The sequence below is a fragment of the Aplysia californica genome, unplaced genomic scaffold (assembly GCF_000002075.1).
Source record: "Aplysia californica isolate F4 #8 unplaced genomic scaffold, AplCal3.0 scaffold00702, whole genome shotgun sequence".
Lineage (NCBI taxonomy): Eukaryota > Metazoa > Mollusca > Gastropoda > Aplysiida > Aplysiidae > Aplysia > Aplysia californica.
The window spans coordinates 26,148-39,471 of NW_004797972.1; the positions used below are offsets into that span (position 1 = coordinate 26,148).

Below are 13,324 nucleotides of genomic sequence, written 5' to 3' on the forward strand. Positions count from 1 at the left end.
GGGACGTTGATCGTTGAGAGAAAGAAAAAACAAACGGTGGGCACTTCTCGGGACACACGTGAAGAGTACTGAAGAGACGTCTCGGCGGTCTTTGGAGGAACACTACAACGAGCTTGCTCTGAGATGTAGGGACAGGGGCGGCGTTTTATTTAATATTCATGTACTCGACGAACTCGTGGGGAGCAGGGCGGGGGGCTCAGATGTGCCCACTACGGCTGGGATCGGCCGATCGCTCGACTCGATCGCCTCAAAAACAAACGTGTGCACACTACGGCTGGATCGGGCCGATCGCCCGACTCGATCGCCAGAAACTGAAGACAAACACGTTTGTTTTTTAGGCGACCGAGTCGGGCGAGATCCCATGCGTAGCAGGCGATTGAGTCGGTCTATCGGTCAGATCCAGCCGTAGTGGGCACCCCGTATTAGTCTGAATATATACTGCCACGCACAACTGAAGTACGCCGCGAAACGGACGAGCAGCCAGGTCGGAAGTGGTGATCCCATAGGCTGTCCCCGTGGTTTTTTGCACCCCGCATAATTAAGCAAAATTTTATCATTTTTGCATAAATTCTTATTACTTTCCTTTATCATTCTTTGTTAAAATTTGCAGAATCGCATAATGTCGTATTTTGGGGCGCAATTTGCATAACTTTTGAATTTTTTTGTGTGCATAAACCGTGGGGACAGCATTGGTCAGCGCGACTCCGTCCGACTGTGTAAAAAAATGGCGCTGAGCAGGCGTGAGAAACTTTTTGTGTGGTGGCTGTGGAGAAGTCAATGCTCCAGATTCTGATCAGCCAACCAAACAATGACACGCGGCGCACACGAAGCTTGGCGACCTTTGATAGACGGATTCCTGGAAAACCAGACTCGCCTTTTCCGATAACGCGAGCCAGATTTCCAGGAACTTTGCCGCCTGTGTAAGTCCTCGGAAAATGCCAGGTGTATTGCAAGGACATGTATTATTTATAGTATCACGTAGAAGAAATGAATTTGATTCGTTGGTAGTTGGCAGGTGCTCTGGTGTGGTTTGCTCCTTCTTTCCTGTCAAGCATATATCATTTTTATCTCCCCTCCTTCTTTTTTTGTGTTTGTTACTCCCTTGTATCATCTCTAATCTTCGGCACTTATATGAAAGTTCCATAAAACTCTTACGAAAAAAAAAAGATCCCAAACGAATTCGCTTCCCGAGTTGGGGGAGCTGTAATCTAGTTATCATCCGTCTTTCTTCTGTGCTTGAACGTTGTACATTCATTTATCTATCCCTCTCGGCCCGGCTTGGCCCTGACAGACAGGTGAAAGCAGCCCATCTCCTCGATGATCTGAATTGTATCGATGGGGCCGTAGACCTCCTACAATTACACAATGTTATAACATTTCAATTTCATCATATCATGTTTTCCTTTCGTTTTAGTGGGTGGTTGGAGGGTGCCACTGGTAGGTCCTACTTCTTTATTTTCCATTTGCTGTTTCTGTTACTTGCCCTCTTTTCCCGATGTACCAAATAGTCGTTCTTGTGCCGATATGCTTCTTTTTACAACCAAAAAAAAAAAAACCCCTGAAAAAAAAAGAGAAAAAAACCTCCAACAAAACAGAACAAACAAACAAACACCCCCCCTCCCCTTCCGAAAAAAGCACCCTAACAATCCAACTTTACAAAAACAATTGTTGTTGTGCGTTTCCTGCATGCACCTCCTGTCTTGAGTGCAGGAGCCAGGTATGTGGTGTCCAGTTTCAGGACGACAGAAAAAAACAAAAACAACACAGCTTAGCCGAGTGTCATGTCCACTGTTGTTTTGCATTCATGTGTGTCATCAGAGACTATAAAATATAATTAAATACTCTCTGGTGTCATGTTACGCCATCGGTTACCGTGGATTTTCTCTCCGAAGCTATTCTTTATAGCAGGTTACTGTTTGTTCAGCAGACTGTTGGTAAGGGGCGCTTGTGGGTGGATGGCGGGTGCTCTGGTGTGCTTTGCTTCTTCTTTCCTATCAAACATCTGTCGTCTTTATATCCCCTTCTTCTTTTTTGTGTTTGTTACTCTCTTGTAACACCTCCAATCTTCGACACTTATATGACCTTATTGTGTTGCAAGTGCCGTAAAACTCTTACGAAAACTTCTTATTTCCTATCAAACATCTGTCGTCTTTATATCCCCTTCTTCTTTTTTGTGTTTATTACTCTCTTGTAACACATCTAATCTTCGGCACTTATATGACCATATTGTGTTGCAAGTGCCGTAATAAAAGATAGCATTTATTTCTAGCGCCGTGAAACCCCTACTTAACTTAACTAAAAGATAGCATTTGTATAGCGCAAATCCCTGCTCAACAGCAAGCTCTATGCGCTTCACAATCTATACAATTACCCCAGCAGACCCAATTTAAGAGCATTTTGAAACAACCTAAACTTCCCGACCTTGTGTCTGTCTGTCTGTCTGTCTGTCTGTCTGCTTGTCTGTCTGTCTGACTGTCTTACTTTTCCCAGCACTGAACTACCATTGTTGTTGAGAGGTACATTTCTTTAGCCTACTCAAACTCAACTTTTTCCTAACCAAAAACAGAACAAAAAACCCTTGCTTTTCCAGAAGTTGGAAAATGCCGACATGTTGTCTAGGAAGTTTCGCTTGACGTCACAAATTGGGAACTATGGTGAGAAAAAAATCTCCCACAACGAAACAGGATACAATCACATTTCTGAACTAGATCAAGGCTAATGTGTCAAAAGGTGTTATGTTTGGGAACTTGTTTGGTTGGGGGGTTTTTTTTTTGTTTTTTTTTGCCTTGCTTTTTATTGTTTTTGTTGTTGTTGGTTGTGGTGGTGGTGGTGTTTTTTTTGGGTTTTTTTGGGGGGGGGGGGCAGGAGCAAAAAAGACAGACAGGAACAACAGGGGGAAAGAAAAAATGTTAAACCTACAACCCACCCCACACCCCAACCAGGGCAGTGCTACTGACTGATGTCTTTAGGCCATTCCCAAAAGGGGGATATTATTTTTAACATGTTCTTATGCACAGTAGAATTGTAAATGGGCTGATTTATCAATGTCATGTTTGTACTGTGCCAGAACAACACTGGGGGAACTGCTGCTTTTTCTTTCCTCATCTTTACAATCGTCACTTTTCCTCTACTTCTTTTGTATGTTTGTCACTCTCTTGTGCACTGCTATTTCCGGGGTGCCTTGATAGTCAAAGAAGACTTTTTGCTGTTGAGGCTAGAGTGATGAGCAGAGTAAGTCTGATTCCCCGTTTGGACTTCTCTGTTGACATCCACCCCTTGGCGCTCATATGACCTTATGCAGTTGCGAGCGCTATAAAACCTTACTAAAACTAAAGTTACCATGTGGTGGTTAGGGGTTTATTTTTGGGTGTTTTTCATGTAGGTCTTGCTTTATTCCTTTCCCACTGTTGTTCCTGTCTATTTATCTTGCTTCTTCACTGCACTATATAAACGTTATGTGTTGATGTGCATTTTACTCAAACTGTGGGTGGTTGGCGGGTGCTCTGGTGTGGCTTGCTCCTTCTTTCCTATCAAACGTCTATCGTCCTTATCTCCCCTCCTTCTATTTTGTGTTTGTTACTCTCATGTGACACCTCTAATCTTCGGCACTTATATGACCTTATTGTGTTGCACGTGCCGTAAAACTCTGACTAAAAACTTAAACTTACTCAAGCTAAAACCAAAACTTGTTTTTTCCCTTTTCAGAAACAGTCTCCCGCCAGTAGAGAGGCAGGAAAGCGCGGTTCAACCAAGAAGGAATACATCGTGGATGAATCAATTCCAGATTTTGCCCTGAAGTATTTGACCCGACACAAGATACGGTCGGTGGAACAACTGGTGGCTGATTTTTGTGCGTCTACCAAAAACAAAAACAGGGCTGATTTTTGTGCATCTACAAAAAACAAAAACAGATTGTCACCAGAAAAGGATGTAGGCAAGATTTGCAGTAACTGTTTCATCAAATGTGCATCGTCTTCTGACAATGTCTGCAGCAATTGCCCTAGTCAAGAGTTCTTCAGTTGTTCTACTTTAGCTCAAGATCTGCGTTATCCTCTTCGCTCAAAGAAAGAGAGCCCCAAAAAGCGTCGTTCTAACAGATTTTCAGTGAATAAAGTTATGAAGTCTGGTAAAGTAAGATCCAACTACCGTCCAGCTGCTCAAGTGCGAGGTTCAATAGCTGATGGAGGAAGTGATAAAAAAACATTGCAAATCAAAAGACGGGAAGGGCTTTCTTCTCTCGTCATTGCACCAGAGTTTCCTGCAGTTGTGCCCGAGGACTCTGATGGAGACAAGACTCCGGAATATCCCCTCCCAAAGGACTCACAGTTCTCGACGCTTCAGTACAAACAGATGCTCCTGGATACCACTGTCGCTCGACTGGAAGCTAAAAACTTAAAGCGGCGAGTCGGTAGTTGTGAAAGTAGCCAGGGGCCAGTCAATCCTCGGGACCACGCTGAAGCTGCCCAAAAATGCTCAGATTCTACGAAAGAAGTCTCGACATATGCTGGAAAGGCATCACGTAAAAATGGTGTCATGTATACCAGCACACTCCTTCCGCCTGGGAGTGCTGTAAAACCAACAGGAGGACCCAGAAATGTGGGAAAAGAGCCTCCCTCTCCACGCCAGCACATAAGAATGCGAATTCGGGTCAAGACTCCGCCAGAAAAGCAGGCGGCCCTAGAGCAGTGGTTAAATCATTCCGATCTCTCGTCGGACAGTTCCCCTGAGGCGTGCAGTCGGACTAGCCAAAAGAGGAGCTGTGGAAGGAGTCTCAACTTCTGTGGGGTGGAGGCTCGTCATGACCAGTGGCCCACAGAAATGCTTGCAGCAAAAAGTCCGTGTCCTGATGATGAACTTAAAACTGTCACCGACCCCAGTGCCTCTCAAGAAAACAAACATTGTACTGGTCACACACACCGTCCCAAAAATCATACCGTTAGAACAGACTCTTTAGGTAACAATCAAATAAGTGAATTCAGGCACGGCTATCATGAAAAGGACAGCGATTACGTGAATAATAATCAAAGTGACAAAAAGCATGATATTGATCGCCGGATTAATAACGACAAAGCAAGCTTTGACAAAAAGATGAAGCTTGCGGAAATGCAGCATCCTGTTTCTTCAGGTAAAAAAATGTGTGGTTCTCATTTCCTTAAAGGAAACATTGCTGCTCTCCATCTCTTTCGCAATGATAAGACTGCAGACATTAAACACAGTGGACAAATGGCAATGGAGTGCAAAAAATGCCATGGGACAAACTGTCAGTGTGTGTTTCGAGAAAAAAAGGAAAGTGAGAAAGACATGTCGTTGTCAGTGAGAGCGTTAACAGATTTCAGGCTGACTTGTCTCTCAGTGGTGAGGGAAAGACTGAGATCTATAACAGCTGAGTATTCTTTGCAGAGTGGGTTTCTGAGAAGTGAAAAATTTGAAGCAAGTCGGACTGATGTATGTCTGAGATTAAGTTCTAGTTTTTCAGACAGACAAGTTTCGGAGAGAAATGGTTGGGGTTTCCAAAAACCCTTTCCGTCCCCGCCTGCCTGCAAGTTGCTCCCCAAAGAAAGAAGAGAAGCTGATGCATCTTGTTCTCCTTTAAGACAAACGTCGCAATTCTCATCTACAGACGCTGGAAATGCTTTGCTTCCAGAGATGGACATAGATAAAACGGTCTGGGAAGACCAAGGTGAATCAACACCTCCAGGCAAGGATGGCAGTTCCGGTCAAGCAGAGTGTGGTGTGGACTATCGTATGTCAAACTACAATGAGCACAGTGCTTCGTGGCACATGTCGGAACATTCCAAAAATTACAGTCCAGAAACTTTGGACAACAACGACTCTGGCCCTCCTGTTCTGAGTAAAAATATTGAGTTGATGAGAGACTGTAATAAATCTGATCCAACAAAAATTAGCCATGATTCGAGCTTTGAACATGATACTGGTTTCGATGATCTTCCTATACTTGAAAAATATGTAATTGACGAACCAGCTCTTTGTCGTAGAAGAGTTAGTGAAGCGAGTGTAGGGAGTGACAGTGACAGTGACAATAGTTTGGCACTGGTGATAGATGAGCACAGTATTGCTCGAATGTCTGAAAGCCTCAGCTCACATTTGATCGACAAAGATAACACTGTGTCTGATGAGCAGAATAGGACAGCCTCACCTGAGAAAATGATCTTGTCATTACCCACATCTCAGTGTAGTCTTGAGTCCAAAATATCAGGCTGGACTGTATCTACTCAAAATGATTCAAGGAATCAAAACAAGTCATTGTTGTCAGCTCCGATACCTGACGACATCTCAATGGCAGTGCATTGTCACGGTGAGGATGGGGATGACAAAGATCCCCAGAGTGTAGCTGACCAAAAGTTGGAAACAAGAAGTGGACTCCATTTACAGGACTCTGGTGATAGTGGCAGGGAGAACTCAGGCCACAGAGACTGGCATGAAAATGTCATTCTGGGAGATAAAAACAATCAAATGATTGATGTTAGACCTTCGACTTTGAAAAATCTCAAGAAAAAGATAACTGGGGTGTCTCAAGTTAGCCCAGACATGACAGACAAAATGTCCGGAAAGACGGTGGATTTGAATCCGAGCCAACCACAATGGGTGAACGGTGATGATGCTGTACCAACTGCTAGACCTGTTATGCCGCCTGTAAATCGGCCACAAAAGAACAAAAAAGGCAAGCAAAAATCAATCAATCAAAAGGTGAAATCGCAAAAAAAGACATTTTCAACACAGGTCAAGCGAGCCCGTGCTGTGAAAACTAATGTGGACCCACCAAAGACAAATTCTCCGTCCAAACTGCAAGATTTGGCAAATGCCCAGGCAAGAGATATACCCTCAGCTAGTTCTGCACCCTCTGTCTTCTGTAACTCTAGCTCTCCTTTGTTCCAGACAGTTGTTCATAGACAACCAGAATCTGCAGCGAGTGGTAAGAAAGTTCAGAGGTCTTCAAAGTGCAAAACAGGCAAGAGACAGCATAAAGAATCTGTGAAAGGTCAAAGAAATGGCACCCCAAACAAATTGGAGAGGGGTGGTGAACCTCATTCGAAAAAGAAGCATCTTGAAATCCCCACTACATGTGTCTCACCTGGAAAGGGTCTTGCGGTGAATCCCCCAGTGACTTCCTCTCCTGGAGTCCCGTTGCTTACACACAGTCACTCGGTACTTATCAGTGGAGTTTCTGCTTCGCCTTCTCTCTCTACTGCCCAGATCCGACACGCCAAAATAAACACCACTTCAAGTGATGCACACTCAGTCGCTACAACCCCAGGGTACAGCATCAGACCCCAAACTCCATTGTTCTTGCCTCAAAGTAGGTTTCAGCTGGATACTGTGAATGGAAACTCAGCCCTTCAAAACAAAATGGGCCCTAATCCTATACTGCAAAAGCAAGGACAGAACCCAAATTACCTTGTCATTCCTAAGGGTGGTGTCCCGGTCTCAGTTCTTAAAGCCAACACACTTGGAAATCTTACTCTCCTCACGCCAACCACCTATCATAAACCTCCTGTTGCCTCTCATCAAAGCAATCGTCAGACTCTTCGCGCCCAGAACATGGGGCTGCCTTTTCCGCAACAAAATGTTAATGTCAATGTCATACCACAGAATGTCACAGCTTCCGTTTCCAAACGATACCTTTTAGGGCCTCCTCCTTTGCTGTTTGTTCCTCAACAAGCACAAGTGAGACTTCCTCCACCAGCACAAAGTAAGAGTGAGGCTTTGGGGAAAAACTCTGATAATCCAACGAATGGCACTTCTACTAACCCAGGGAACTTTCGTTTTCAGATTTGTAACTCGTCTCTTACTGGAGGTGAGGCACTGCCAAGGTTTTCAAGTGCTGTGCCTTCTGGCTGTGTTATGCGTCCCTTACAGGCAGGGGCCAGTGTTCCTATGCAGCATGGTGCTCTGTTACCTCCGAATGAGTTCTCCTCACATACAAAAGTACGACCTGAGAAACATGAACATTGTGACAAGGCTAACCCTTGGCTTTTAGCCAGTCATCTTGAGGCAAATGTTCAGGCAGTTCCAATGCTAACAAATGCCGAGACCTGTGCCCGTTCTCATTTGAATAGTGACACTACCCTGTGTTCTACCTCGAATCAAGGGACAGTTCAAAGAAATAGTCACCACCCGAGGGCCAGTGAGAGATGGATTACAATCAACACAAGCCGTGAAGTGATGCAAGCTGCTGTAGAGGCACCACTCGATCTCACCTCACCTCCCTTCCTGAGGACCAAGACTGCTCCTACTGACTTAGATGAATCCAAACTGCAGAAGATGTTGTCATCGTCATTGCCATCGTCTGCACAGCCAGCACGGTCTGATTGCTCCTTATCTTCCAACTTTGGGAACTCACTGACAGCTGTTCCTCGGACAATAGCATCACAAATGCCACTTCAAGCAACAGCGACCATGTCTGCTTCTGTGAACATCCTGAGCTCATCATATCCATCACCACTAACTTCATCTGTGGGCTGTGCACCGAGGACATCTTCGCCTTTGGATTATCCCGGCAAACGATGTCCCACAACATCTCTTACAGATTTAGCGGAAGCAGCACATGACAGGCCAAATAAATGCCGAGTTATCGAGAAAGATCTTGATGTGCCACAGAATCTTATCAGCTCAGGTCCAAGGTTTTCTGTGTCCAGTCCTTGCCAAAAGAAAATTCAAACGGAGATCAGGACCAAGGAGAATGAATTCAAAGAACCAGGCCCAATACTTCAAACGAGTTGTGCTGCCATGAATGGCCAACTGAACAATGAGCCTATTGTGAGAAAATCAGTAACAGTTGAACCTTCCCCAGGAGCCCCCAGTAGCACAACAATAGAGACAAGGGATGGTGACAAGCTGACAGTCGCTCAGCCACTTAATAACATATCCACTGCTCCGTCTCTTCTGCGTACTGTTCCCGAGCCACATTACTCATGTGCGACTTTGTCCTCTGTACAGTCACTGACCCTCACTGGTTCTTCTTCCACACCTCTTCAGGGAGCCTCTGACTCCCTTGGCACATCTGCACGAATGCCAGGTTTGCTGCAGTGTGCAGCTGCAGTGCAGAAAGAACCATCACCTTTACCAACAACATTGTTGCATCATTCTAGCGAGAGTCCTGGGGAAAGTGCCAGTAACGAGGTTATCACAACAAGACCAGAGCTCAGAGACACCTTGCCTCCTGCCTGTCAGCATAGAGAAGGGCCCCCACCAGGGAAATCACTGCCAACCCTCCCTCTACCATCAAGAACAAATGTCCCTTCTTTCGTTACCAACGCTGAACAATTTTCTTCTCACAGTAATTCTAAAGAGCAGGTGGGGATAAATTGCACACAGAGAGGCAAAAATGATTCTCCTAATGTTAATGTCCTTGTTGGTGTCACTGAGAACAGGGAAAGAACTGTTGCAAAGAGACCTCGCAATATAGGATTGCCTGTGAAAGATTTTTTCAGCAGCTCACCAAAGGGAAATACATATTCTTCTTTAATGTTGGCTGCAATAACTTCGAAGAATAAGCCATCCACACCCATTCATTCTGACGATGATTTGTTGCGACCCTTGTCTCACATTGACCCACGTCCAACTGAAATCAACGGCACGATCATTGACTTGACCGAGGATGATGATTGTGAAATAGTTGGTGTGACTATGGTGGGCACTGAACAAAACGAAGCTCCTGTGACAGTCAGTAAGGAAAGTGGAATTTCTTCGATGGATGGCTCCCCCATCAGAGTTAATGAGATAGAAATGGACACTTCCAGCAGCACAGTTTCTGCCCAGAATTCTCCGCGGCTCACTTACACCCCTGAAAGCTTAGCATCCAATGTGTCATCCCAGAGAACACCATCTGCTGAGCTCATGAACGAAAGTCTGTCACAGAATCTAGTCATTGACATTGCATCGCCGCGCTGCAAAGAATTCAGGGATAATATAGTGGGGCATCTTAATAACACACCTTTAGTCGCGTCTCAAGGAGTTTTTGGCAAGGATGTTTTTGTAGAAGAGAGTATTGTTTCACCTAGCAACAAGGATGTTTTTGTGGAAGAGAGTATTGCTTCTCCTAGCAACAGGGACATTTTTGTGGAAGGGAGTATTGTTTCCCCTAGCATCAGGCAATCATTTGTGCATCAGTGTGACACAGATGATGACAGAACAGTGGCAAAGCGGCAGTCACAGACGAGGCACTCTTCAGAGCCAGAAGCATCTTCCATCCATCTCGCAGGCAGGTGCAATCCTGTGTCGATAGAGGTCTCCGATAGTGGTTATAAAATTCCAGCTTTTCTGTATGATGACTGTGACTTGTCTAAAAGAACGACACCTTTAGACCTTAGGCACCACCATGCATCTTCTGCAGGAGGCGCTGCGCCTCACTGTGCTCTTGATGTTTCTATGGCGTCCTGTAATCAAGGGGCGTCAGAAGTTCCTTATAATTCACAAAGTACGCTTGATGTGCATTATGACGCTAATGAGCAGCTGGCAAATAATGGCATTAACTCTGGGTTTGGGTTTCTTTGTTCCAACTTGAACAGTACGCTGGATCAAGTTCAGGAATACGAAGAAAGGATTTACCAGATTCATGGAGTGATTAGCAATGAAGAAAGCGGTGATAAAAGACGCGAGCAGCGAAATATCCTTTCTGGTGTGAAAGCCAAAAGTGTTCAAAACAGAGGCAGACGCTGCAGTGCACCGTCACGCGCAAATAGAGGGAAAAGAGGGGGGTTAAACAATCAGCAAGTGCTGGGGAAGAATACCCAATCCTCTCGTCCGATGGTGACGTGTTCAGACAAGTCCCTTGTTCGTGGGGAAGATCGTACAGCTTCCTCCGGTGATATGATTATTGTCTCAAACTACCACAGCGCAGAAACTGGCAACACCGCACATGCCATCAATAGCGCAACTCTCAGCAACAATATCTGTCTTAACAGCGGTCAGAATGGCACTGTGGATGTCTCAGGTAATTTTCCCAGACAAAATTTAGATTTCTCGTACCCAACCACGAAATACAATGATGTGCATGAAATACCGAATGCTCAACCTGTGTCTCACAAGTTCGGGACACGCTCTTTCAATACTGTAACAGTCAGCAGACCTGAACCTCAGCTGTCACCTCTGCTTCTCACCGTCAAATCTCCTCCTGTTCATGGCATTACAACCCCAAGCATCATGAGTCCACCCCACTCCCAGGGTAATGGTCTCCCGCGGTCAGAAGCCAGTCACCAGTCTCCAACCCCTGGACTCCTCTCTCCTAAGCCTCCTGTCCCAAGGGTTACCCAAAATGTCCTGAAACTCTTACAGTTCAGACCGCCAGCTCCAAGGAAAGCTCCTCGTCCCAGCAATGCTAGCAGCGAGTTTGTTAATGTGGCCACCAAAGAACGTATTGATCCAGTACGAGCAAACAACTCTAGGGGAAGTTCTAAGACCACAACAAAGAATGAGGAGACTCTATCAAGGAATAAACATGTTCTTACGGAGACTGAAAAGAATTCTAATAAGCTACATTCAGATCAACAACTGAAAGATCTTAGTTCACATGAGAATACAGAGTCCACATTTACTTGTGGCAATGAAAGAAGCATGACCTTTGAGACTGTTTTTGTGGATATGGATGCACTTACGAAAGCCGAGATAGGACAGATGAATCCGGGGAATTCTGTCAAAGAAGCATCTCATAACTACATGGACATTGAGAAGTCTGTAGAGGCGACAGAAATTTCTTCCATTATGATATCTGAGGGGGCTGGAAAGGGGAAGGACATCACGGAGAAAACCATTGAAAATTTATCTCCTTCTGATCGATCTGCTCTGACACTGATCACAGAGATATTTTCATCAGCTGCCCATACGAATCATGTTCAGCCTTTGTCCCCCCTCAAGAAGTTACCAGAAGGATGCTGTAAGGAGAAAGTGGAACTCAATGCAGAGCCAAGTCCACCGCAGCCATTGTTATTGGCAAAAGTTGAAACAGAAAGGAGAAAACCTGACAATATGAGGAGTAGCTTGGACAGTATCCACTCTTTGCTGGAGGAATTTCAAAACGCGCAAAGTGAAAGCTTGGTCCAAACAGCCAAAACGCACCAAGAAAACGGGTTGGTTGTCTTGTCACTCAAGTCGCAGGAATGTGATAGCATGAACCCAGTGGAAGACGCCGTGAATGAAAACATGGGCTTTGAGCCTGGCTCTCCCAACAAGAAAGAAGAGTTCCCAGTGGCAGTCTCTGAACCACCATCTCCCCAACAGTCACTGGCAGCAGCTCAGATTTTGGTTGACATGCGTAGAAATCAGATTGTGAGTCACAGTACATGATTGTGCTTTTTGTGTTTTTCTCTCCTCCATAATTGATTTTGTTCAGTACTGCATGCAGATCTTGACATGTTTGTTGAAGGTGAAAAAAGGATGGGAAATATTTTTTGTGGGCAATACAGTATTATGGTTAAGACTCTAGAATGGAGAAAATATAAGTTTTGAGCAACGTCACTCACACCTATCAAACTCATTTTGGTTAAATGCCGCAGTTGTTTGTCTACATTACATTACCAAGTCTTTCATTCTCCCAAGTTTTCCTTTAGACAGTTTTACAACATGAGGTTTTTATCTGAGAATCAGCAATTCTGCTTTTGTAATACCTGAAAACATGGACTTTTAAAAAGCGGTGCACATTTTTATTGCTTTGACAGTCTCTCATTCTAAAGCAGCCACGTACATATCATTTATGTTTGCAAAGTACACTTGTGCCATTCATTCTTCAGAATACCAACATATTTGTCATAATTATCTGAAGGTGTCCTGTTCCGTCCTCTTCAAGTTCAAGGGACTCATCAATTTTCTAAGTTAACTCATGTTGATCTATTACACTGTCCTGAATATTGTGAATGATGTCTGAGGTTGAATGATTAGACTCTTGACCATTGTGCACCGATGTGAGTGTGAGTTTAACTGTCTCCATGGTTTTATGCACCCCGCATAATTTAGTAAAATTTTATCATTTTTTGCATAATTTCTTATTATTTTCCTTTATCATTCTTTATTAAAATTAACAGAATCGCTTAATTTCACATTTTTGGGCTCAGTTTGCTTAATTTTAGATTTTGTTTTGTTTTGCATAAAACCACGGGGACAGGTTTAAGTCTTGTGCGAGGAAGTCTATTTTATCATGTATTCCTCTATATTCTGCTGAGCTGCGGTATCCCACAAAAGCCGAACTGCGGTATCCCACAAAACCCGAAAACTGCGGTATCCCACAAAACCTGAAAACTGCGGTATCCCACAAAACCCGAACTCCAGTAACCCACAAAAGCTGAGTTGCTTGTGACAAGCAGTCAGAGTC

At 44.4% G+C, this 13,324-nt stretch overlaps 1 protein-coding gene across 1 annotated transcript in view; it reads left to right on the forward strand.

The window, feature by feature from the left end:
• Nucleotides 1-12,696, forward strand: part of LOC101853412 — a gene marked incomplete at its 5' end in the record, with an annotated part of 26,746 nt that extends 14,050 nt beyond the window's left edge. Inside the window, 1 exon segment of the mRNA XM_005108591.3 lies at nucleotides 3,706-12,696. Coding sequence (XP_005108648.1) covers nucleotides 3,706-12,303 — 8,598 coding nt within the window. The 3' untranslated portion in view covers nucleotides 12,304-12,696.
• Between the last annotated feature and the right edge of the window lie 628 nt (nucleotides 12,697-13,324).